Below are 26,897 nucleotides of genomic sequence, written 5' to 3'. Positions count from 1 at the left end.
TTTTTATCACAGATATTCTACCCATTAATGACAACTGTAGTTTATCCCATCTTGACATATCTTTCTTAATCTCTGTCCATAATTTTTCATAATTATTATGAAACAACTTTGAATTTTTATTTGTCATAATAATATCTAGATATTTCAACTTTTTCTCTATTGTGAAATCTGTCTTGTCCATTAACTCTTTTTGTTCCCTTAGAGATAAATTTTTCACCAACATCTTTGTTTTTTGATTATTAATCTTAAATCCTGCTAACGGTCCAAATTCTTTTAATTTATCCATCAATACATGAATTCCTTCCAAAGGATTTTCTAATACAATCATCAAGTCATCAGCAAATGCTCTCAGTTTATATACTTCTTTTTTTATCTTTAATCCTGAAATCCTTTTATCTTGCCTTATATCTCTAAGCAGCACTTCTAAGACCAAGATAAATAAAAGGGGAGATAACGGACATCCCTGTCTTGTACCCTTTTGTATTTCACATGAATCCGTTAAGCCCCCGTTGACAATTATCTGTGCCTTCTGAGATGTATAAATCGATCTAATCCATTTAATAAAATTATCTCCAAAATCCATTTGCTCCAGGACCTTAAACATAAATTTCCAATTCAAATTATCAAACGCTTTCTCAGCATCTAAAAAGATCAAAGCTGCTTGTTTATCTGTTGAGATCCCCCAGACTATTAGTACTGGGAGATCTCAACATTCATGCTGAGGCTACTTTGTCTGGCGCAGCTCAGGACTTCATGGCCGCCATGACAACCATGGGGCTGTCTCAATATGTTAGTGGCCCAACACATACATCGGGGCATACTCTTGACCTGGTCTTTGCTACCGGACATGGGGATAGTGATCTGGATGTGGGGAGTTTTACATCTCTCCCGTTGTCATGGACAGATCATTGCTTGCTGAAGTTTAGACTTTCAGTAGCCTTTTCCCTCTGCAAGGGTGGGGGACCTATTAAATTGGTCCGCCCCCGGAGACTAATGAATTCTGAAGGTTTTCAAAAGGCTCTGGGGGTTTTTCCGGCTGATAAGACTGGCGCTCCTGTCGAAGCCCTGGCCGATCTGTGGAATACAGAGATGACCCGGGCTGTTGACACGATCGCTCCTGCGCGCCCTCTCCTATGTAGAGCTCATACAGCTCCTTGGTATACTCCGGAGCTGAGAGCGATGAAACAAGACAGGAGGCGGCTTGAGCGGAGATGGAGACGAACTCCCGACGAATGCAATTATGAGCTGGTTCGTGCTTCTACTAAGCTCTATGTAGGAGCGGTGAGGGCGGCAAAAAAACAACATTTCGCCACCACTATTCAGTCATCTCTCTCACGCCCACGGGAGCTTTTTAAAGTGGTTTGTGGCCTACTCCATTCAGGCCTACAAGATACGGCAGATACATCGGTAGCTCGATGTAATAAATTTTGCTGAACACTTCCAGCATAAGATCTCATGCATTCGCCGGGACTTAGACTCCTATTTAATAGCAGTTAATCCTACTGAGGTGTCCGGAGCACAGTCTTGTCATGTTTTGTTGGATGAGTTTCAGTTGGTTCAGTTCGAGGACGTGGACAAGGTGCTTGGACAGGTTCGTGCGACCACTTCGGTACTGGATCCTTGCCCCTCTTGGCTAATTAAAACTAGCAAGGAAGGAACAGTTGGCTGGGCCAAGGAAGTGATTAATGCCTCTTTACGAGAGGGAGTGGTCCCTGGCTGTCTGAAAGAGGCGGCAGTGAGACCACTCCTGAAAAAACCTTCCTTGGACCCAGAGGATTTCAGCAGCTACAGACCAGTAGCCAATGTTCCGTTCCTGGGCAAGATCCTGGAATGTATGGTTGCTGACCAGCTCCAGGCGCTATTGGATGAAACCGATTATCTAGATCCATTTCAATCGGGGTTCAGGCCTGGTTTTGGCACTGAGACTGCCTTGGTCGCCCTGTTTGATGACCTATGTTGGGAGAGAGACAGAGGGAGTGTAACTCTGTTGATTCTCCTTGACCCCTCAGCGGCTTTTGATACCATCGACCATGGTATCCTTCTGGAGAGGCTTGCGGAGTTGGGAGTTGGAGGCACTGCTTGGCAGTGGTTCCGCTCTTACTTAGTGGGTCGTCTCCAGAAGATAGTGCTTGGGGAACATTGCTCGACACCGTGGGTTCTCCAATGTGGGGTCCCGCAGGGTTCGGTTCTGTCTCCCATGCTTTTTAATATTTATATGAAGCCGCTGGGGGTGGTCATCAGGAGTTTTGGAGTGCGTTGTCATCAGTATGCTGATGACACGCAGCTCTACTTCTCCTTTACATCTTCTTCAGGTGAGGCAGTCGACGTGCTGAACCGTTGCCTGGCTGCGACAATGGACTGGATGAGAACTAACAAACTGAGACTCAATCCTGACAAGACTGAGATGCTGTTGGTGGATGGTTTCTCTGATCGGATGGTGGATATATACCCTGTCCTGGATGGGGTTACACTCCCCCTAAAGGAACAGGTGCGTAGTCTGGGAGTCATCTTAGACTCTTCCCTCACACTTGAGGCTCATGTAGCCTCGGTGGCCTGGAATGCATTCTACCAACTTCGGTTGGTAGCCCAGCTACGTCCCTATCTGAGTAAGGAGGACCTCACATCAGTGGTACATGCTATGGTAACCTCGCGTCTGGACTACTGCAATGCGCTTTACGTAGGGCTACCTTTGAAGACGATTCGGAAGCTACAGCTAGTGCAAAATGCGGCGGCCAGACTGCTAACAAGAACTACGCGGTCTGAGCATATAACACCTGTGCTAGCCCGTTTGCACTGGCTTCCAATATGCTTCTGGGCCAGATTCAAAGTGTTGGTACTTACCTATAAAGCCTTATACGGCGCGGGACCATGATATCTGTCGGAACGCCTCTCCCGATATGAACCGGCCCGTACACTACGGTCTACTACGAAGGCCCTCCTCCGGGTTCCGACTCATAGGGAAGCCCGGAGAGTGGTGACAAGATTTAGGGCCTTCTCAGTGGTGGCCCCCAAACTATGGAATGGTTTCCCCGAGGAGGTGCGCCTGGCGCCGACACTATCATCTTTTCGGCGCCAGGTTAAAACCTTTCTCTTCTCTGAGGCATTTTAATTCCTGTTAATTCTAAATTATTATATTTTGATTTTAGACTGTACAGTTTTTTGTACAGTTTTGTATTGTGATATACTGTATTGTGTTATTTTTATTGTATTTTTAATGTTCACCGCCCAGAGAGCTGTTGCTAGTCGGGCGGTATATAAGCTTAATTAATTAAATAAATAAATAAATAAATAAATTATCATTTCGTTGTTCTAAATATTCCAACACATTCAAAACATTCCTGACGTTATCACATAGTTGTCTTTTAGGTAAAAAACCCGATTGATCTTCCTGGATAAATTGTTGCAATATTATTTTCATTCTTTCTGCCAAAATCATTGTAAATATTTTATAATCATTATTCAATAAAGATATCGGCCGATAATTTTTTGTTTTAGTTAGGTCCTGCTTCTCTTTAGGTATTAATGTTATATTAGCATTTTTCCAACTATCAGGAATCTTCAGAATTGACTTGAAGGCAGTACATTTACAATTTAATAGAAGGGAAGCTATTTGGACTGAAGGTAGCTCTGGATAAAGAAACAATTGGCTATACATTGCCCATAAAAAATAACAACAAATTAATGCTGTTGGCCAGACATGCAACAAGTGAGAGGGGCCATGTTCTTCCCATTCCCTCTAGAGGAAGAACAGGAAGCAGTGAGTAGGAATAAACGGATAGTTCTCACAGTGGAGGGATGTAAGAAGTGAGGTCACCTGAGGATCATTATTGAGACCTCTGCTTTTGTTCATAAATCACCAGTTGGGTATGAATAAGGCATCCAAGATTGCTGATGACACCAATCTGTTCAGGATGGTAAAAATAAAAAGGGATTATGAAAAGCTCCAAAAGGATCTCTCCAAACAGGGTGAATGTGATTCAGTCTAAGCAAATGTAAAGTGATTCACACTGTGGCAAAAAACTGTAACTTTGCATATATACAGATGGAATCTGAACTGGTGGTAACAGACCAGGAGTCATAGTGAACAGCTCAGTTAAGATGCTGACCTACTGCACACCAGGTGAAAAAGGATAATTCCTTGTTATGTTATGGATGATAAGGAAAAGGACTGAAAATAAAGCTGCCAATATCTTGCTGCATAATGGTGTGAGTGCACTTGGAATTATGTACAGTTCTCATAAAAAATGATACTGTAGGGCTGAAAAAGGTTTGAAAAAGGGCAATCAAAATGATCAAGGGACTGAAGCAACTCTCCTAAGAGGACAGGCTACAACATTTGGGGCTTTTTAGTTTAGAAAAAAGGCAAGTGAGGGAGGAGTGATAGAAGTGTATAAAATGATACATGGTATGGAGAAAATGGATAGAGACAAGTGTTTCTTCTCTCATAATACTAAAACTCAAAGCCATGTGATAAAGCTTAATGGCAAATCAGGAGACAAAAAAGAAGTACTTCATCACACAGCCCATTGTTAAACTATGGAATTCACTTCCACAAGTTGTAGCCATGGCCACCAACTTGGATGGCTTTAAAAGGGGTTTAGAAAAATTCATGGAGGACAAGGTTATCAAGGGCTACTAACATGATTCACACTAACATGATGGCTAACTTCACTGTTAGAAGCAATATGCTTCAGGCGATTCAGGTTGCCCACACACCACCCATTTAAAGCACATCCCCCTCCCACCCAAGGAATCCTGGGAACGGTAGTCTATGCCTCACAGAGGTACGATTCCCAGCACCCTTAACAAATTACAGTTCCCAGGATTCTCTCTCTCTCTCTCTCTCTCTCTCTCTGTATCTCAAACGTGTGGCACATCCGTAGTTGGAAATCACAAGAGTGTTGTTAAACTGGTGACCTGCTTGCAGGCTTCCTACAGGCATCTGGATGGTCACTGCTTGGCATGTTTATGTTGGCATGCCTACATAAACAAACCCTAATCCAGTGGCTTTATAGACCCTCCAATACAATTATTAATAGTAACACTAATAGGAGTAGTATATTTTTAAATAACGCCAAGTAACAGGTGCCCCGCCCCCAACAAGCCTCTTCAAAAGAGGCGGGAATGGCTGCCAGGTTCGATGCTCTGAGAGAAAGGCGTGTCCCCAATGGCGGAAGGGGGTGAACCTGCGGCAGCAGCCGCGCAGGATCTGGTGAGTGATTAGCGCGGGAGGGGACCCCGCCTTTCTTTGTAACGCCTCGCCAAGAAGTTGAGGTGGCGGTGCGCGGGCGCTCGCCGGCTTTAGGGAAGGGCTGGCTCCGTCTTCTTCGGGGATGCGTGAGGGCGATGGAAGAGCCTCTCCTTCTCGCTTTCAATCCCGAGGCGCTCGCTCTGCCACAGATAAGATGAAAAGACCCTGTAGAGTTGATGACGGGCGTGACTTGGGCGGTTGGACAACTCGATCCTCTCCATGCGCTTGTTCGGGACGAAGATCTGCCGCTGAGGCCCAAGCTAGAAGCATGCTTAATCGGGATGATTTTATTGGGGGGGGGAAGCAGCTTCGGGGCCCCGCAGTTACTCTTTTTTTCTTGCAACTAAAGGCGACCCGCTTAACCAAGCTTGTTTTAAAAACCTGGCTGTAACGCCACGTGTAGTTGGCGGGGGTAGCGCCAAAGGGGAGGGCAAGCACACCCCCCAAACAAGCAGCTTAACTAGAAATATAATTTGCCCCTTCTGTGCCTCCCCTCGAATTTTTTTTCCGGTGTCATTGCTGTTAGTTGGGGGCCCTGAGTTCAACAGAGCGAAGTACGCACAGGTGTCATGCTGTGCCGGCTTCCATGGGTATAAGCCTCTCTGAACTCCGAGGTGGAATTTACTCCGGAGTAAACGCGGAGCGGCTGGAGCTGCACAAGTTTGAGTAAATAGTTTCGCGGATGGAACCAACTGTGCAGTGATGTTTTTGCACCTTTAAAAAAAAAAAAACGCTTTCATGATCCAAGGATAGGGTTCATTTTTTCTCTCCTTCGCGCCCGCTGCCGCAAACTTCGGAGATGCACATCAGAATGAATGCTCCAGAAATAGGTCGACCACTTCCTATTTGCGGCTGCAGCTGCAAGTAGGTGATCCTGCAGACATTTTAACAGCACATGTCTACTCAAAAGCATGTCCGATTGACTGCTATGTGCCCTAGTAGCAATAGACTGCTATGCTATAGATACCTCCAAGGCTCTTCTATCTCTTCTGTAAAAGATTAACATGGCTACCTCTCTGACATGGGTTATTAAGCCTTTAATCCTCCCCAACAGCTTCTGATGCTACTGCTGGTCCTTTCCTTTGACTGCACACTGCCAATTGCACTACTTCATAGGTAGAATGCTATTTCATTTTGCTGTGTGTAAACTGCTGGTATGCATTCAATGCATGCTTTAGTAACTCACCTGCCAATTGCATCTAATTTGAATGGTTGCCAGTTAAAACTTAGTCAATACCGTATTCTGGAAATAATATGAGGAGTTAAATATTAGATGTGCACGCTTAAGAGATGTGACCTCATCTACAGGGTAATTATTTATTATTTATTTGATTTATATCCCGCCCTTCCTCCCAGCAGGAGCCCAGGGTGGCAAACAAAAGTGCTAAAAACACATCAAAACATCATAAAAATAGACCTAAAAATACATTAAAACAAAACAACTTTAAAAACCTTTTTTTAAAGCTTTAAAAACATCTTTAAAAGGGTTAAAAACATTGTTTTTTAAAAAAAACATATTAAAAGCAATTCCAACATGAACGCAGACTGGGATAGATCTCAACTTACAAGGCTTGTTGAAAGATGAAAGTCTTCAAAAGGTGCTGAAAGGATAACAGATGGCACCTGCCTAATTGTTGTTGTGTAAATTTGTATAAAATGCTAGCAGAGAACGTCAAGTGGTCTGAAATGCATGTGTGCCAGTGTGTGTGTTTACCTAAGAAAGCAGGCTTTTACCCTGCATTGAGATCACTGAGACGTAAGACTCAGGCCCAGGATGTGACTCAGGAACCAGACCAACGGCTGTAGTTAATTCGTGTTTTATTAGGGTAATGTCCAAACAAAGACTGCGTTTTCTCATGAAGCAATACAGGGATACAGGTCCTGCGGCATTGGGAGAAAGTTGACAGAACAAGGGACTTCTTCCCGCCTGTTCTTTAAGAAGGGGCCAAACGGGCGCGCAATCTTTCGCTCCTCCTTAACTGCCCCTCAGGTACTGCCCGCCTTCCCCCCCTTCTCTCCTGTCTTTTCAGCTGTCTGTGTGTGCGCGGTGAGGGGGGAAGCATCACCCCCTCCTCTTCTGAAGTTTCCGATTCCAAGATGGGGGATAGGGGAGGGGCTGATGGTAAACTGCCTCCCCGCTTTTCGGCTGTGAGCAGCCCTCCCTCTTTCCCCTCTTGCTCTGAGCCTGAAAGAGGGGGAGGCGTGAGAATGTCCAGGGAGGGCTCAGGCTCCCCGTCGCTAAGCGACCTTATCACTGGCAGTTCCTCTGTTTCGTCTTCGCTCCAAAGGGGGGAAGTTCCTCCCCCTTCCCTCTGCCATCCATCCGAATACTCTTCTCTCAACTCTCCGGGATCCAGCTCCCCGGGATTGGGACCCCAGCTCTGCCTTCCGACACCATCCCCCCTCCCAGGCTGTGCCCCTCTCCCCTTGTCTGGCTTGGGACGGTGGGGAAAACGTTGATGGAAAAGTTTTACCAATTCTGGAGCATGCACATCAGCTGCATCTTCCCATGATCTGTCAGCCACCCCATAGCCTTTCCAGTGAATCAAGTACTGCAGCTTGTGGCGTCTGATCCTGGAATCTAAGATCTCCTCAACTTCAAACTCAAGCTGCTCATTTACCAGGAGTGGAGCTCCGGGAGGTTCCTCCGGCCGTAACTTACTGGGAGGGGCGGCTTTCGTTAAGAGGGATCGATGGAACACAGGATGTATTTTAAACGTGTCAGGCAGCTTCAGTCGGTACGCCACGGGATTGATTTGAGTTTCTATTTCGAAAGGACCCACCCTCTTGTCTTGTAATTTTCTACATTTGCCCGGCATCTGGAGGAAGCGGGTGGACAGCCATACCTGGTCTCCCGGTTGAAGGGGGGGGGCTCCTTCCTGTGCAGGTCAGCAACTCGCTTGTACTCCGTTTTGGCTTCGTTTAACTGCTGTTTCAGTGTCTGTTGCGCCGCTTGCAATTCGTTAAGGAAGTTCTCAGCTGCCGGTACCAGCATTCCTTCTGAGCTGCTTGGAAAGACTTTAGGATGGAATCCATAATTAGCGAAGAACGGGGTTTGTTGAGTGCTGGAGTGCAGAGAATTGTTGTAGGCGAACTCTGCAAAATGCAAATATGATACCCAGTCAGTCTGTTGATAGGACACATAACTTCGTAAATATCTTTCCAAAACGGCGTTCAAGCGTTCCGTCTGCCCATCTGTCTGGGGGTGATGGGCGGAGGAGAGTTTTAATTCCGTCTGCAACTGTTTCCACATTGCTCTCCAAAATTTGGCTGTGAACTGAGTTCCTCGGTCTGAGACTACGCTGTTTGGCAATCCATGCAGCCGGTAGACTTCTTTGATGAATAACTTGGCCGTTTCTTTAGCCTCTAAGGCCCCTGCACAAGGAAGAAAGTGTGCCATTTTGGTAAGTAGATCCACCACTACTAAGATGGCTGTCATTCCTTGGGACTTGGGTAGATCAGTTATAAAATCCATGGAGAGGTCCTTCCAGGGTTCGTGTGGGACAGGCAACGGTTGTAACAGTCCTGCTGGTGTCCCTGTTTGTGTTTTTGTCCGCAGACAGACAGAGCAGGACTTTACATAACTCTCAATATCCCGACGCATTTTAGGCCACCAGAAGTCCTTGGCCACGTTCTGAATGGTCTTGTAAATCCCAAAGTGTCCCGCTGTGATGGAATCATGACACTGGCGTAGGATTCTGAGCCTTAATTCCCCTTCTGGCACAAATCTGGCGGTTTTGAACCATAACAGTCCATTTCTCCAGTGAAAGGTTACTTCTGAGTCTTGACCTTGTCCCGTCTCCTGCTGATATTTTAGCATGTCTGCATCTTCTTGTTGTGCCTTTTTGAGTTCCTCTTCCCATGAAGGCTGGCATACTCCCAACGTTAATTTCTCTGGCGGGATTACGTACTGAGGCTGGTCCTCGGATTCACTTTCTTTGTATTGTGGCTGTCTGGATAAGGCATCCGCTCTCTGGTTTTTGGCTTGGGCATGGTAAGTAATCTGGAAGTTAAACCTAGTGAAGAACTGGGACCATCTTATCTGTCTCTGGTTCAGCTTTCTGGCTGTTTAGAGGCTTTCAAGATTCTTGTGGTCGGAGCGCACTTCAATTCGATGAGAGGTCCCCTCTAGGTATTGTCTCCAGTTTTCAAAAGAGTCCTTGATGGCCAGCAGCTCCTTCTCCCAAACTGTGTAGTTCTTCTCTGCAGGCTTTAACTTCCGAGAGAAGTACGCACAGGGGTGCAGCTCCTTCCCTTCTTGGTCTAATTGTAGCAGGACCCCCCCAATGGCAAAATCTGAAGCATCTGCTTCCACTACGAAAGGGCGGTTCGGATCAGCAAAGCGCAGAATGGGCTCAGTAGCAAACCTTCTCTTCAGCTCCTCAAAGGCCTCGGTGGCGTTCTCTGTCCATTGAAACTTCTTCTTCCCCCTTAAACAGTCAGTCAGAGGAGCTGTTAATTTGGAAAACCCTGGAATGAACTTTCTGTAATAATTGGCAAACGCCAAAAACCGTTGTACATCCTTTTTGGTGACAGGTTGGCCCCAGTCCAATATGCAGCTTACTTTCCCTGGGTCCATCTCCACGCCTTCCGCTGAGATTCGATATCCAAGGAAGTCTAGAGACTTGAGGTCAAATCCACATTTCTCTAATTTAGCATACAGGTGATTTTCTCTCAGTCTCTTCAACACCGTCTTCACATGCTGGTCGTGGTCTTCCTGGTTCTTTGAGAACACCAGGATATCATCTAAGTAACAGATTACATACGTGTCCAACAAGTCTCTAAACACGTCGTTCATGAATTTTTGAAAAATTCCTGGACTTCCACAAAGCCCGAACGGCATGACCAGGTATTCATACTGTCCGTAAGCGGTCAAGAATCCTGTTTCCCATTCATCTCCCTCCTTCATTCTGATCAGATTGTACGCTCCTCTCAAATCCAACTTCGTGAAGATTTTTGCAGAGCGCAGTCGGTCCAGCAACTCTGAGATCAGGGGCAGCGGGTAGCTGTTGGGGATGGTGATCTGGTTCAATGCGCGATAGTCGTTACAGGGTCTGAGTTCCCCCCCCCTTCTTTTTCACAAACAATAGTGGCGCTCCAGCAGGGGATTGTGAGGGGCGTATGAATCCTCGCCTCAGGTTTTTATCCAGGAATTCCTTCAGGGCCTCCCTCTCATTCTCTGTGAGAGAGTAGATTCTCCCTGATGGGATGCTGGCTCCTGGCACTAGGTCAATCGCACAGTCGTAAGGGCGGTGGGGGGGTAAAGTCTCTGCCTCTTTTTCATCAAACGCATCTTTGACTTCTTCATACTTTGGCGGCAGGGTCACTTGCTCGATCTCTTGCACTGCCCCCGCTAAGGTGTTCTTGATTCCTTCAGGTTGACAGTTCTCCTGGCAATACTGTGAGGTGAACCACACCACCACCTCCTTCCAGCTTATTTTGGGTTCATGCTTTGCTAGCCAGGGCATTCCCAGAATCACCTCAAAGTTCGAGAGATCTGACACGTATAGCGAAATGAACTCTTTGTGCCCAGGGATTTGAAGTTTCACTTCCTCCGTGGCTTGTGTCACCCCTCCTGACTTCAGGGGTCTCCCATCGATAGTCTCCACAGCTAGGGGAGCGTCCAGTTTCCACCGGGAAATTCCATGACGCTTGACTAACTTTGCATCAATAAAATTTGTGGAGGCTCCACTGTCAATTAAGGCAGTGGAATTAAACACCACTCCTCTGGAAGTTGTAATCCGAATAGGCAAGACCAACACCCCCTTTGAGGGAGGTTGGATCATTGGGGGGCCTTTATACAACGCTGCCCCCAGTCCACCGGCCTGCACGTGGACTGGGTGTTCTAGTTTCCCGACGGCTCGGCTTTCCCCCCTTTCAGTCCACAGTCTCTGGCCACATGGCCCGGCTTTGAACAATAAAAGCATAAACGTTCCCAGCGTCGTCTTTCCTTTTCTTCTTCCGACAGTCTTGGCCTAGCCCCTCCCTGTCCCTCAGTTGCATTACCTGCCATCCCTGCAGTGGGAAGGGTCTTGTTGCGGGATGCCGAGGCTGAGTATCTCGGGACCTCCTGCTTCTTTTCCAGGCGCCTTCCTTCCATCCGGTGATCTATCTGTAGGCATAGCCGGATGAGCCCTGGTAGGTCAGCGGGGGGGGAGGTCCTGGCCAACTCATCCAGGATTTCAGCATTTAATCCACTCCGGTACATAAACATCAGGGCGGCGTCATTGTAACCAGTTTCCTGGGACAGAATTTTAAAAGCATTAGTGTACTCGGAAACAGTCCCTTTAGCTTGCTTCAGAGCGCCTAGTTGCCGCGCTACTGTTTCAGCCCTTTGCGGGTCTTGAAATATCTCGGTCATCTCCTGTATAAATCCTCTGTACCTTCCTAAGACAGTATCCTTTCTCACGAGATACGGAGTCACCCATTTTGCAGCTTCTCCCTCCAGGAGGCTAATCACGAAAGCTACTTTAGCCCCATCGTCTGGAAATTCCGTGTGCCTGACATCCAGATATAACTCACATTGAGCCACGAAGGTTGCCAACTGATCACTTTGTCCCTCGTATTTTGGGGGCAATCCAATGGGAACCTTTACTACAGCAGCTGGAGCGGCTGTTCGCATCTGGTCTATCGTGGCCTTCAAGGTTTGATTATCCGTCTTCAGCGCCTTGACTGCTGCTAGCAGGGCTTGAACATCCGTCTGCAAATCAGCTACCTTAGTCCTCAAGAGTTCCACTTCTTCCGTCTCAGAAGTGGGGTTCGTCCCCCCCGCTGCTCCCTTTGACATCTTGTCCCAGTCAAGTGAAGAGAGCGTTGAGGGTGATTTAGGTGGCTCTGTCAAGCTGTCAGGCCCAGGATGTGACTCAGGAACCAGACCAACGGCTGTAGTTAATTCGTGTTTTATTAGGGTAATGTCCAAAGACTGCGTTTTCTCATGAAGCAATACAGGGATACAGGTCCTGCGGCATTGGGAGAAAGTTGACAGAGCAAGGGACTTCTTCCCGCCTGTTCTTTAAGAAGGGGCCAAACGGGCGCGCAATCTTTCGCTCCTCCTTAACTGCCCCTCAGGTACTGCCCGCCTTCCCCCCCTTCTCTCCTGTCTTTTCAGCTGTCTGCGTGTGCGTGGTGAGAGGGGAAGCATCACCCCCTCCTCTTCTGAAGTTTCTGATTCCGGGATGGGGGATAGGGGAGGGGCTGATGGTAAACTGCCTCCCCGCTTTTCGGCTGTGAGCAGCCCTCCCTCTTTCCCCTCTTGCTCTGAGCCTGAAAGAGGGGGAGGCGTGAGAATGTCCAGGGAGGGCTCAGGCTCCCCGTTGCTAAGCGACCTTATCACTGGTAGTTCCTCTGTTTCGTCTTCGCTCCAAAGGGGGGAAGTTCCTCCCCCTTCCCTCTGCCATCCATCCGAATACTCTTCTCCCAACTCTCCGGGATCCAGCTCCCTGGGATTGGGACCCCAGCTCTGCCTTCCGACAATAGTAGATAGAAAGGCATACCTAGTTCTAACTAAGTTGGAGGTGCAACGCCCAAGTTTGGGAGTTACCCTCATGGCTCAGGAGAGAGAGAGCAGCGACAAAGGTGTCTCCTCTCTCCTTCTCTCTCTCAGACAGTCGAAAGAAGAGAAGGGAGGAAAGGGCGGAAGGAGGATGGGCAGATAAGCTTCCCTAAGATGTATCAGTCTAAAGACGAAAGGAAGTCAGTCAGAGCATCACAGGCAAAGGTAATCAAGCCTATCCATCTGGAGGACCCTAACTCTATCTCCCTTCTGGAACATAAAAGAACAAAACAGGAGTTGCTCTTGCCTCACTTCCAACGATATTTGTTTGTTGTTGTTATGTGCCTTCTCGTTGATTACGACTTCTGGCGACCCTGTGGGTAATTCCGCAGAGTAGGTACCGCCAGAGTAATAATGTACTTTGTAAATGGGTGCATGGTGCATGTCTCTGGATTTTGCTATAGTAGTATATTCCCTGGCCTACCATGGCCTGAAGCCTTGCCTTGGAGTGGGATGGACTCCCAGCAAGCGAGAGGGTGCAAAACCAATTTGCTTTTACTGGCAACATACCTAAAAACAGCCAAGTCTTGAAGTATCCTAAAGAGGTTACAACCATACTGGGACAGCTGAAACATGAGTAGGGTAATTAACATATGTGGGTCTAGTTTTCTTGGACTGGTGACTTCTGGAAGTGACCCATGGCTGTGTAGTGTGGTGGCAGATTCAGAGGTTCAGGGTCCCTTGCTGATAAGACCTCCCCCCCTTTTTTTGCTGCTGGATTAATGCCTTCTCCCACAACAACAGATGTCCCTAGGATCCAATAAGCTTGAAAGGGGAGAGTATTAACTACTGGAAAGAGGCTCTTCAGTGGCTGACTCTCCAATTTTCACTCTGCCTCCAGTCAGCAGGAAAGAACAAGAAAACATGTTAGAAGACTCTTCTCAGTCGGCTAACACACTCCTCTTTCATGCTGATTGGCTCACAGGACCCTGGAGACATTGAGACCCTGCACCTCAAAAAGTAGGGTCTAAGATCCCCTGAGACCCCGGATGACTACACCCCTGCTGGCAAGAGGTATAAGAGCTAAAGAAGTGGCCAAGAAGGTGTAAGGAATAAGAAAAGGATTTGTGGTTTTGAGGGTGGGGTGGTCATAGAAGATGTAATACTGGATATTGTAACTAGAGGTAGTAGTCAACATTTGTCCTACTCGGACCCATTAAAGTAATGAACATGACAAGCTTAGGTTCATTCATTTCAATGGGTGTACTCAGAGCAGGACTTAATTAAATACAACCCTTGATGTTTGAGAGAAATATGGAAAAATGTGTGCACGTAGCCATTATTTATATAGTATTATCTATGCTCGTGATACTTCACAAGGAACAGTTTTGGCATGTCTCTATCCTGAGTGGATTAATTTAGAAACACCCACAAAGAAACAACAATAGGGGGGTGGAATATAGGCAGGTTATTTTCATTCTGCCTACTTCAGTGTCAAGTTAGATGGCCCAGGACATGGTCTGAAGATGCTTGAGGGTACCGCTTTGCTGAAACTAAACAGGTCTAGGTTTGGTCAGTGCCTGGATGAGAGACCACATGGGAATAAATTAAAGAAAACTGAAAAAATACAGTGCGTGTGATGGTTCTGGGTTCCCCCCCAAATATTGGGGTGGGCCATGTTGTTCTTGAGATGACTAAGTCTCAAGTTTCTCTCACTGACTTGAGGCTTAATAGGTGATTTGTGGTCAAGGAAGGCCAGACATCTGGGGGAAATGAATCATTTAAAACCCTTATATATCGACTGTGTTCACGTCACAGTAAACCGGTTAGTTGCTCCTGCTTCACTCTTTCCCTACTGTGAGCAGAAGCAACAAACAGTCACTACTTTAGTGTAGCGTCTGGACTGTGAATAGTTTATTTTGTTTCAAACCATGATGTGAAGCTGAGATTTGTTCTTGGCTTTGAGTGAAACAAACTATGATCCCTGGTTTTTATGCAATGCTAAACCAGGCTTATAGTTGTTTGCTCATGCTGAGAGATGATGAATTGGGATTAATTTCTGCATTCAGGGTAAACCATAGCTAATAATTTACCATGATGTAGGAACTGGACCGTTCCCTTTGAATAGGGTGCTGCGTATTTTTTTTTGGAAGAGGCGTTGATACTGCTCACTGTTTTCTCCCACAAGGGAATTGACAGCAGGATGAGTCCCATCTCCTTGTCTCTCCAAACAGATCCTGGAGGATTACTTTATGATGGAAGAAGAACCTCTGGTTGACAAGTCAGCTGAAGAGGATGAAATTGATCTTTACATAAACTTGACATTCACGTCAACAGGTAAAAAAAAAATTTAAATATTCTAGAAATAATAGTACATTCCAGTAGTTGAAATAATTATATATTTCAACAAAAGTGAAGCAATATTTTTAGATTTTAAAATTAAAAAAACTTATTGTAAAGCAATTAAAACAGTGTTGAAGGCGTTTTACTTGGGCAAAAATGTACTTGGGCAAAAATTCAGGAGGTTTGCAAAGGGCAGTGTTCCAGAGGTAACTGGAGTAATGTGTGCTAGGTAGTATTGTGTGTTTAGGTTGTATACAACCTTGTAATATTTTATATGAAACTGCAGTCTATAAATGTGTGTATAACTGAATAAAAGTAGAGCTGGAAGAGTTCTGAAGTAGATGGGTCTAGGGCAGCCACCATTGCCAATGGTCAGGAAAGATGGGAATTGTGGTCCAACAACATCTGGTGGCCCACTAGTTGGGAAAGGCTGGTCTAGGGGAAAGGGTGACTAAAGCTTGTGCCCTCCAGATGTTGTTGGACTCCAACTCCCATCAGCCCCAGCCAGCATGGCAAATAGTTATGGATAATGGGAGTTGTAAATTGAGGGCTGAATCCTGAAAAGACAGAAGGATTATGTGTCCAGAGTTCTCATGTCCAGCTGGTGGAGAGATGTCCTGTTCTGGGCAGGGCTGCATTCACCTAAAGGAGAAGGTCTGCATCTTGGGGGTACTTCTATATGTAACACCATCACTGGAAGTTCAGGTAGCCTCAGTAGCTAGGAGTACCTTTTTTAAGCTTTGGCTGGTTCACTAGCTTTGACTCCTTTTGGAAAAGAGATGACTTGGCAACAGTATTCTATGCTCTGGTAACTTCCAGATTGGATTATTGCAATGCGCTCTACATGGGGCTTACCTTGAAGATGAGTCAGAAACTTCAACTGGTAGTATTTAAAGGCTTAAATATCTTAGGTCCCAATATCTGAAAGGCCACCTCCTACAGACACTCCTGGGTGCTGAGATCAGCAGATGGGTCCTTTTGGGTAGTTCCATCACCCTCAGAAGCTTAGGGCATGTTGGCTTGGGAGAGGGCATTCTTTGTGATGGCCCCTAAGTCATGGAACTCACTTTCCAATGAGGTGCGTCTGGCAACATCACTGTACAGTTCTAGGCGAATGCTGAAGATCCACCTCTTTAGCTTGGCCTTTGACACCTGAGATGTATATTTTTAGGACCCACCCTATTTTGTGATTCTGGTTATTTTTAATTGTTCTTAACATTGTGTTTTAAAGTTGTCGTAACTCGCCCTAGGACCTCTTTGGTTAAGGACAGGTAATAAATACTACTATTGGTCCAGCAACCTCTGGTGTACTTTGGGACAATAGCAGCTCTGTCTTATTTATACATTCATAGACTGCACTTTCTTTCATATAAAATATTGCAAGGTTGACTCTTCTGCAGGACAGCAACTGTCAAATGTGGGAGATTCACGGAAACCAAAGCATATGTTTCAGCACTTGCCCTGCAATTAGAACTCCCTTAGTAATTTGTACTGCTTGGCCCCTGACATCCTGTTCACCATCCAGAAAGCCCTAAATCTTGTAATGATTTTAAGAAGCAGAGGAACTGGGGGATAGGACAGCTGACCCTAACAGCTTCACCAAGTTGTGTCTCTTCTACAGTGTGTGATTTATGGTTATCTGAGAGCTTGCTGCATTTTTGTTGAGCCACAGTGGCAGGATCTTCCCTAGATCCCTGCTTCTGCCACTGATCTGTTTTTCTCCCCTTGTAAAGCTTACCTGGAACAGAATGAGGGTAAAACCCTGAAGACGGATCCAGAGCAAGCTCCTCTGGGTGAATTTGAGGAGGGGATGGTGGAAGAAAAGAAATCTGAAGCTGCAGAGACAGAGTCCATGCTGGAAGATGTAGCAGAGAATGAAAGCCTTCATCCGGAGCCACCGCTTGCTTATGATGCCATGGACGGGGAGGAAGAAATAGCCATGGCTGAACAGGAGGAGGATTCTGCGCGGGAGGAGGATCATACAAGCGAGGAAGCTGAAGAGCCAAACGACCTGGGAGATCCAGCAGTTATGAGAGCTGTGCGTGGCCAACGTATATTGGAGGTCAGATGGATTCCAAGGCCAATTGTGACGCACAAGGCTTCTTTAACAGGCTTTAACATTAATTCATTTCTTCCAACCAAATGGGCTAGGGTCAGGAGGAAAAGAGTTGGATTATATGGCTTAGGGTCCTTGATAGGGGTTAGAGAGCACGTGAAATTTGTTGAAGCTGTTTTGAGAGTAGGGCCCTATACGCACTATACGTTGAAAGCACTATTATACCACTTTAACAGTCATGGCTTCCCCCATAGCATCATGGGAATTGTAGCTTGTTAAGGGTGCTGTGAGTTGCTAGGATACCCCCCAACCCCCTCACAGATCTTCAATTTCCAGAGTGGCTTGTTCAATCCGTCCTGTTTCTTAGGAAACTCTGGGCTGAAGGTCTGTGAGGGGAACAGAGGTCTCCCAACACTGGGCACCCCTAAAAAAACTAGAGCTTCCAGGATTCTTTGGGGGAAGCCATGACCATTAAAGTGGTATAATAGTGCTTTAAATGCATAATGTAGATGGGGCCCAGGCTGGGGCTGCAGATTGATTTATCTTTGTGACATAACGTGGCATTTGGGAGTTGCATTGATATATTGCATTTTAAGAAAGGTGGATAACTTGAAACAGGCAGTATTACTGATTCAGTCTTTGACTTTTTTTGTGTATGTAAGAAATTACTTAGTAGTCCAGTTAAGTAGCTAGAGAGAACATCATATATTTTATTTATTACATTTATAACCCACCTTTTCTCCAAGGAGATGAAGGTAGTATACAAACCTGGTTTTCCCACTCTCAATTTTATCCTCACGGCAAGTCTGGGAGGTAGGTTAGACTGAGAGGGAGTGACCGGCCCAAGATCATTCAGTGAACTTCGTGGCTGAATGGGGATGAGAACCCTGGTCTCCCAGGTCCCAGTCTGACACTCTAACCCAGCCTTTCCCAACCAGTGTGCCTCCAGATGTTGTTGGACCACAATTCCCATCTTTCCTGACCATTGGCAATGCTGGCTGAGGCTGATGGGAGTAGTGGTCCAACAACATCTGGAGGCACACTGGTTGGGAAAGACTGCTCTAACCCCTATGCCACACTGGTTCTCATTTGAAAAATAACAGGTGTGCTGCTCCCACTGCTGCACAGAGTGAGGTTGCATCCCAAGTGCATGAATGTATTCCTCAAGGAAGCAGTTTGCAGTGCTCTTGTCCTGTTGGACTGAGGAGGGTGTGATGGGGCAACAAACTTTCTTGTCTGACTCGCAACCTGGACAAGTCTTCCCATACTGAGGAAATCTAGAATTCTGTTCTTTTGAGAGTTCCACCTCTTGTGACTAATGTAAATTATAGGAAGAAGGGCTATCTGCGTATGTGAGCCTGATTTTGGCATGTTCTGGCTGCAAAATGATAATGTAGGAGCATTGAATAGGATGTTGGGAACTGGAAGATCCACCTAAATCTGCACCCACTGGCTTTCAAAACTTGCATACTTCTGACTGTATTCATAATGAAAGACCAGGCAGTTTCTTGTTAGAATGAACTGAGCTGAGGATTTTCAGGCCTAACCAGTTCCTACTTTGGAACCTTCATTCTATGCTTCAGTGACATGTCTGCATCTGTGCAGTAGATGTCCACTTTTAATCACATTTACTTTTTGCTTTTTGCTTTTGTAGAGAGAAGATTCTGCTGTCCTAGACAGCAGAGTTGCCAACAATCTCTCAGATTATCCTACGGATTACTTGGTAAGATTGCTTCTTCCTCCCCTCCCGATAAATTCTCTGGTATTATAGTGTCTTTTACCCACAGCTACAGTCATATTGGGATAGCCTGCCAGTGCAGTCCATGCATTGATAACCTCAACACTGGATTACTGCAAGATGCTCTGTATGGGACTGCCCTTGGGTATGGTCCAGAAGCTCTAGCTAGCGCAGGATGTAGCATCTAGGCTGCTGATGGGGGCAGATGAATGACAGCATATGACACCTCTTTTAAAACATCTGCACTGGCTGCACATATACTGGGCCAGGTTCAAGGTTGTTGTATTAATATACAAAGCCCTGAGTAACTTGGGTCCAGGATACCTTGAGAACTGCTTGAGCCCTTATACCCCAGGTTATTTATTTATTTATTTATTTTGTTGCATTTATATACCGCCCATAGCAAGTAGCTCTCAGGGCGGTAAACAGGTTAATCGCTGAGATCATCTGGAGGGTCACTGTTAGTTTTCCCCCATGTTTCAGAAACTGGACTGGCTTTAGCTGCAAGTCAGGTGTTTAGTGTTGCTTGTTCCATGCTGTGGAATATTCCTCATACAAGAAGAAACACCTGTGACATTTGTTGAGCTGTACTTCTGCATCTGTGCAGTATTGTAGATATTTGCTTTTAAGCTCATGTTTTGTTGAGGTGCAGCCCAGTAGTGAGGTTCAAAGACTAGGCAAGATGTAGCTTTTCAGTAAGAACGTAAGAAGAGTCTGCTGGATCAGGCCAATGGCTCATCTAGTCCAGCATCCTGTTCTCACAGTGGCCATCCAGTTGCCCATGGGAAGCCCACAAGCAGCACCTGAATGCAAAGAGCACTTTCCTCTCCTGCTCTTTCCAGTAACTGGTATTTGGAAGCACTCTGCCTCTGCCTATGGAGGCAGAGCACAGCCATTGTGGCTAGTAGCCATTGATAGCCTTTTCCTCCATGAATTTGTCTATCCTCATTTAAAGCCATCTAAGTTGGAGGCCACCACTATCTCTTCTGGGAGTGAATTCCTTGGTTTAACTATGTGCTGTGTGAAGAAGTACTCTTTTTTTTTTTTTGCCTGTCCTGAATCTTCCAACATTCAGCTTCATTGGATGTCCATGAGTTCTAGCGTTGACAGAGGGAGAGAAACTTCTCGATCCACTTTCTCCAAGCCATGCATAACTTTATACACTTGTATCATGTCGCATCTTACTTGCCTTTTCTCTAAACTGAAAAGCCCCAAATGCTGCAACCTTTCCTCATAGGGGAGTCGTTCCATCCCCTTGATCATTTGAGTTGTCCTTTTCTGAACCTTTTTGCACTCTACAATAACCTTTTTGAGGTGAGGCAACCAGAACTGTACACAGTACTCCAAATGTGGCCACACCATAGATGTGTGTAATGGCATTATGATATCAGCAGTTTTATTTGCAATACCTTTCCTAATGAGCCCTAGCATGGAATTTGCCTCTTTCACACCTGCCACACAGTGGGTTAACATCTTCATTGAGCTGTCCACTACAATCCAAAGGTCTTGTACCTGGTCAGTCACCACCAATTCAGACCCCATGAGCATGTGAAATTAAGATTTTTTTGCCCATAGCCGCATACCTCCGATGGCTAAGTGATTCATCATAAAACATTCAGTGATGGCAAGAGGCTCGGGGCACATGACAAATGGATTAATTCTGGTTATCCAGTTAAACTTTATTGAGAACAGACCCCTGAACTCAATCAACTTTCACTAGAAGTGTTCACCTGTGCTTGCATGACATTGTTTTGTGTTTGAAAACATGTTGTGCAATTTGAAAACATGCATATTCCAGGAGAAATTGGCTGAAAAGTTGTCTACTTTTGTGTCCTTTGAGCTTTCTGTATAATTCTCTGAAGCTTTTGATAGGAACCTGAGTTCTTGTTTTTAATACACATGTAGCCTGGGGGGAGCACGTCTGTAGGAAACAAGTTGGGGAAAAAGAATATTGGAAGTGGCCTAGAGTCCTGTCGGACATTCTGCTTACAGCCTACTACGGTCCTTCCAACTTGCTGAGATTGGGTTTGGAGCACTTAACTGTTACAGTTAACTGTAATCATTTGCTTATTCCTCTCCTTTGTTTTTCTTACATGTAACTTCATTGGGTGAATCTCATCCCTTTCAGACTGCTTCAAAACCTGGAATGTTGAATTCTACCTTAAAAAGAGTCCCATCGCTTTCTATGATGGAGGTAAGGCTCACTTTGCACCATTTTTTCTGCCCTGCAAAGGAAGCGATATGCTACCTGCCCTGTCTTTATCACAGATCCAGCTTGGGCCAAGTCTGATGTACCCAGAAGTAGCTTGAATCTACTTGTATATGTGCCTTTGGTGTCCAGAGATCTTGACATCCATTGATTCTTTTTTCTGTTCTATGTGAGACTTTAACATGTTAATGTTTTTGGTAGATATGTATTACAGTAGAGTGCAGAAATAACTAGTCTGTTAAGACTAATAGTTGAAAGAATAAAGAAACTTACCATTTATTACTACAAAGGGGTAAAGTCATACATGCTGAAGCAGTCATGTGGCCTGCACTCAGGGAGCCATCACTAACTGAGAACAAAGACAGGAAGAGAAGGGAGGAAGGGTAAGAACAAAGCCTGCAAAACCAATAAACACTTGAGAGGAGGAATCAGCAGAGGGAAGAATAGATTGCTTTTCTGTCTATTGCCCCCCACTGGTTCAGGTCACTTGTAACGTGTGTTGGTGCTTTACTCCTACAGGGGGAACATGGGAAATCTACACTGAGTAGGACTAGCGTTCCATACAACCAGTTGTCTTAAGCTGAGCCCTCCATTACCCATTGCAGGAAGGAGGGTTCTATTACTTTAGTCAGAGTTAAGGAACTGTATCAGAGGTGACTGAACTTGGTCAACCTTGAGACATGTTGGTCTCTGTTCATCTGGTGATTCCAGGATGTTGCCTGCCATCCACATCTGTCCCTTCTCTTGTAGAACTAACAGATTTTTACCGGGGCGGGGGGGGATAAGTATAGAACTATGAAGCTTACCTAGGTAAGCATGGACCATTTATTTTCTCTTGGCCTAACATATGATGAGATTGTATTAAAAGCCAAAAAAAAGGTCTTGTTTTACACACACTTTTCTGTCAGCTTGCTTACTGCTGAGATCTTAAAGTAGCCCTCTTTACATTGAGTTAGTAGTCATTTTTCTTGGGCTGTGTCAATGGATTCTGGCTTAGGGTGACAAAGCATATATCCTGGTCAGCCATCATATATCTGTCCCTAGCTACTCCTGTGCATCTTTGTTCATTCTCAAAGGGTTTGCCCCTCTTGTCTAATTTTTGAAAGTTCCTAATAATTTTTTTTCTAAAAACACTTTAGGTTGGGATCTGCTTACATCTACTGTTTCAAGTAGACACCGTAGAAAGATGAAAAGTCAAGGTGTTTTAGCTTTGTCTGTGATGTTAGATGAATGATGTTTCTTAAAATCTGATCTGGGAGGGTGATGCTGTGTAGACTAGCTTCAGAGCATAAACTGAGTGCAAACCAGAAATTCACGAAAACATACCTCGGACTACTTAGAGGGTGAAATACGTTAACCACAGTCTCTGTGTATTTACCATAGATAGGGATGGGAGAGAAATTCAGTTCAGTTTACATTTAAAGGTGAACCTACCAAATTAGTTCCTTCCATAACAATTCCTTCCTTTCCTTGAAGTTCACGCTTCTCCAAGCTTTGCAGTGCAGTCCTCCAGCCTCATAATGTGTACAAAACTGCATATACTAGGGCAGAGGTTTCCAAACTTTTTTCCCCATGGACCACTTGAAAATTTCCAGTGGTCTTGGCAGACCACTTCATGATTTTTCTTCCTCTTGTAGCAATTGTAATGCCCATGCCAGATGCTGCGTGATTCCTAATTGTATATTTATTGCTTCTTTTGTTTCTTATATTGTATCTTATTGGATTGCAATTTGTATTCCATAGAATTTAAATGGTAATACCATGAAATACAATATAAGAATAAAAGAAACAATAAAAATCAATATGAATATTTAATGCAGACATGTCACGGACCACCTGAACGAAGCTCACGGGTCATTGCTGGTTCACAGACTGCAGTTTGGGAATCCCTATGCTAGGGTAAAGTGTACATTTACCCTAATGAAAGTGACATACAAAAATACATTGTATTAGGGGAAACTGCATACAAAAATGTGTTAAGAGAAATTAGCACCAAAATGTTGATGAATTTTCATGAGAGCTTTTTTAAAAAATCAGGAACTGATGTGGAAACGTAGAGAACTGAATGAGAAACAGAGAAATGGATTTTGACAGACTTCACCCATCCTGAACCACAGTATCTGTGAATATAATTGTATTAAATATTACTATTTGTCTCTTATGCCTCAGGCACTGGACAGGGCTTCTATGTCCCGTGTCAACTTAGATTTCCTGGTCTCACCAGTACAGGCAAGCTATCTAGATACCTCTGGTCTTGAGCGTTCAGGCTTCTGTGGGAGAACCCTCAAGCCCTCTTCTCAACGCTTCATGCGGCAGGTAACTTGACTCAATTCCCTAGACCTGTCTTGCCCCCCTCCCTAACTCTGGATTTTGCTGCTGTCCCTCCGTGCTACAGAGCTAGTTCCCCATTGCTTCTATGGGAGCAACAAGGCAGTTGTCTGGGTATGCCAGTCTGGAGTAACAGTTCTATACTTTGTCATAGCGTTCCAGTATGTACATTTAATGATTTGGTGTGGATACCTGAACTTCTCTTGTCTTTACTGCTACTTAACAATCATGTCCTGCCTCACAGCAATCTCCCACGATGCCTGGCTCTATGAGATCGCCTTACCAATTCACTCCACCCCGCAGAACACGTCGTGTGCTTGGCCTTAATCAGGTAAAGTCATGTGTAGCTTGTCCCATTCTCGCAGGAAACTGTTCTACCTGCTGTTCCTTTTTATGTTTAGATGCAATGTGAATTGCTTTCCTTTTACACAACCCAAGGCATAGGATTGCGGTTAGTATTGTATACTAATAGAACTCTCATTTCTCAAGTCCTGGTCCATATGTAACCAAAACAAAGCTTGGAGGGATGGGAGAACTCAAAACACCCCATTGAAGACTGAGCATGCCCAGTGAGTGTGGAGTGCTGACATGAGGGGGAATGGAGTATGCTGGAAGAAAGCATGGTGCCAGCTATGAACAGTATTCCACATGGCAAACATTTTGTTGCAGGCCCCACTTGTTTTCACCTGAAGTAGCTGCTGCTGCTATTGTTATTACTACTACTGCTACTACTACTACTACTAGATTTCTTACCCACCCTTCAACATAAGGTCAAAAGACAGGCTACAGCAATTTAAAAATGCAATATTAAAATCAGTTTAAAACAGATTAGTCAAAAGAATAGGGTAGGTCTTCAAAACATATTTCTTGGGTGTCAAAGTCCAGAATAAAGAGGTGCATACATGATTCCTTGGTCAAATGCCTTTTTGCAGTGCCTACCTCCAAACATTCCTTTGTCTCAAACCGTGTCAAGAGGTTTCAAAGTAGAATCAGCAAAGAATTCTGTCCACTTGGGACAGCCACGTGTTCTCTCTGGACAGCAGGGAGAGACTGAAATTCACTGGAATCCCACCATTTTTTTTTAATTGCCAAGAATGCTTTGTTGATGGCCAAGGGCATCTGCTCCTCTTGCACAGCAGTCAATTAGTAGCTGACAAGTCCTCAAAAGAAAAGAAGGGTTATGGAAAGATGTTCAGGAGAGGGTAAAGCATTAATTCTTTAATATCTACAGGAAGGAACTTGTGCTGAACAAAATTTTGCACTTCAGATGTGGGTTTTGAAAAGTGGAAGCCACAACTTGTTTCCTATGTCTGACGGGACTGAGTAAACTGAACGTATATGCAATAGCATGTTGTTTGGAATGTGGTGGTGGTGGGGTTACTATAAAGCATGGAGATCACCAAACCTTAGAAGCTCAACTGGAGTGCATACCGCACATCAGAAAAGGTACCGCCAGGGCCAAGAAGATGCCAGCATGGTTAACGAGCAAAGTCAAGGAAGCTCTTAGAGGCAAAAAGTCTTCCTTCAGAAAATGGAAGTCTTGTCCGAATGAAGAAAATAAAAAAGAACACAAACTCTGGCAAAAGAAATGCAAGAAGACAATAAGGGATGCTAAAAAAGAATTTGAGGAGCACATTGCTAAGAACATAAAAACCAACAACAAAAAATTCTATAAATACATTCAAAGCAGGAGACCATCTAGGGAGACAATTGGACCCTTGGATGATAAGGGAGTCAAAGGTATACTAAAGAACGATAAGGAGATTGCAGAGAAGCTAAATGAATTCTTTGCATCTGTCTTCACAGTGGAAGATATAGGGCAGATCCCTGAACCTGAACTAACATTTGCAGGAAGGGATTCTGAGGAACTGAGACAAATAGTGGTAACGAGAGAGGAAGTTCTAAGCTTAATGGACAATATAAAAACAGACAAATCACCGGGCCTGGATGGCATCCACCCAAGAGTTCTCAAAGAACTCAAATGTGAAATTGCTGATCTGCTAACTAAAATATGTAACTTGTCCCTCGGGTCCTCCTCCGTGCCTGAGGACTGGAAAGTGGCAAATGTAACGCCAATCTTCAAAAAGGGATCCAGAGGGGATCCCGGAAATTACAGGCCAGTTAGCTTAACTTCTGTCCCTGGAAAACTGGTAGAAAGTATTATTAAAGCTAGATTAACTAAGCACATAGAAGAACAAGCCTTGCTGAAGCAGAGCCAGCATGGCTTCTGCAAGGGAAAGCCCTGTCTCAGTAACCTATTAGAATTCTTTGAGAGTGTCAACAAGCATATAGATAGAGGTGATCCAGTGGACATAGTGTACTTAGACTTTCAAAAAGCGTTTGGCAAGGTACCTCACCAAAGGCTTCTGAGGAAGCTTAGCAGTCATGGAATAAGAGGAGAGGTCCTCTTGTGGATAAGGAATTGGTTAAGAAGCAGAAAGCAGAGAGTAGGAATAAACGGACAGTTCTCCCAATGGAGGGCTGTAGAAAGTGGAGTCCCTCAAGGATCGGTATTGGGACCTGTACTTTTCAACTTGTTCATTAATGACCTAGAATTAGGAGTGAGCAGTGAAGTGGCCAAGTTTGCTGACGACACTAAATTGTTCAGGGTTGTTAAAACAAAAAGGGATTGCGAAGAGCTCCAAAAAGACCTCTCCAAACTGAGTGAATGGGCGGAAAAATGGCAAATGCAATTCAATATAAACAAGTGTAAAATTATGCATATTGGAGCAAAAAATCTGAATTTCACATATACACTCATGGGGTCTGAACTGGCGGTGACCAACCAGGAGAGAGACCTCGGGGTTGTAGTGGACAGCACGATGAAAATGTCGACCCAGTGTGCAGCAGCTGTGAAAAAGGCAAATTCCATGCTAGCGATAATTAGGAAAGGTATTGAAAATAAAACAGCCGATATCATCATGCTGTTGTATAAATCTATGGTGCGGCCGCATTTGGAATACTGTGTACAGTTCTGGTCGCCTCATCTCAAAAAGGATATTATAGAGTTGGAAAAGGTTCAAAAGAGGGCAACCAGAATGATCAAGGGGATGGAGCGACTCCCTTACGAGGAAAGGTTGCAGCATTTGGGGCTTTTTAGTTTAGAGAAAAGGCGGGTCAGAGGAGACATGATAGAAGTGTATAAAATTATGCATGGCATTGAGAAAGTGGATAGAGAAAAGTTCTTCTCCCTCATAATACTAGAACTCGTGGACATTCAAAGAAGCTGAATGTTGGAAGACAGACAAAAGGAAGTACTTCTTTACTCAGCACATAGTTAAACTATGGAATTTGCTCCCACAAGATGCAGTAATGGCCACCAGCTTGGATGGCTTTAAAAGAAGATTAGACAAATTCATGGAGGACAGGGCTATCAATGGCTACTAGCCATGATGGCTGTGCTCTGCTTTGCCACCCTAGTCAGAGGCAGCATGCTTCTGAAAACCAGTTGCCGGAAGCCTCAGGAGGGGAGAGTGTTCT

At 45.0% G+C, this 26,897-nt stretch overlaps 1 protein-coding gene across 3 annotated transcripts in view; it reads left to right on the top strand.

Annotated features, from left to right (window-relative positions):
* Positions 1–4,931: 4,931 nt before the first annotated feature.
* PATL2 (PAT1 homolog 2) overlaps positions 4,932–26,897 on the top strand; it is a 33,997-nt gene continuing 12,031 nt past the window's right edge. Inside the window, exons 1-7 of one of the 3 annotated variants that reach the window (XM_061595661.1) lie at positions 4,932–5,212; positions 14,978–15,080; positions 16,820–17,148; positions 18,797–18,865; positions 21,009–21,074; positions 23,259–23,405; positions 23,662–23,748. In XM_061595661.1, the coding sequence (XP_061451645.1) occupies positions 5,168–5,212; positions 14,978–15,080; positions 16,820–17,148; positions 18,797–18,865; positions 21,009–21,074; positions 23,259–23,405; positions 23,662–23,748 (846 nt within the window). In that variant the 5' untranslated portion in view covers positions 4,932–5,167. The remainder of the gene's footprint in view (positions 5,213–14,977; positions 15,081–16,819; positions 17,149–18,796; positions 18,866–21,008; positions 21,075–23,258; positions 23,406–23,661; positions 23,749–26,897) is intronic. The other 2 variants (XM_061595659.1, XM_061595660.1) reach the window with 2 other exon arrangements.

Source organism: Rhineura floridana, chromosome 14 (genome assembly GCF_030035675.1).
Source record: "Rhineura floridana isolate rRhiFlo1 chromosome 14, rRhiFlo1.hap2, whole genome shotgun sequence".
In the NCBI taxonomy this organism is placed as follows: Eukaryota; Metazoa; Chordata; class Lepidosauria; order Squamata; family Rhineuridae; genus Rhineura; species Rhineura floridana.
This window is presented reverse-complemented; position numbering and strand designations above follow the sequence as displayed.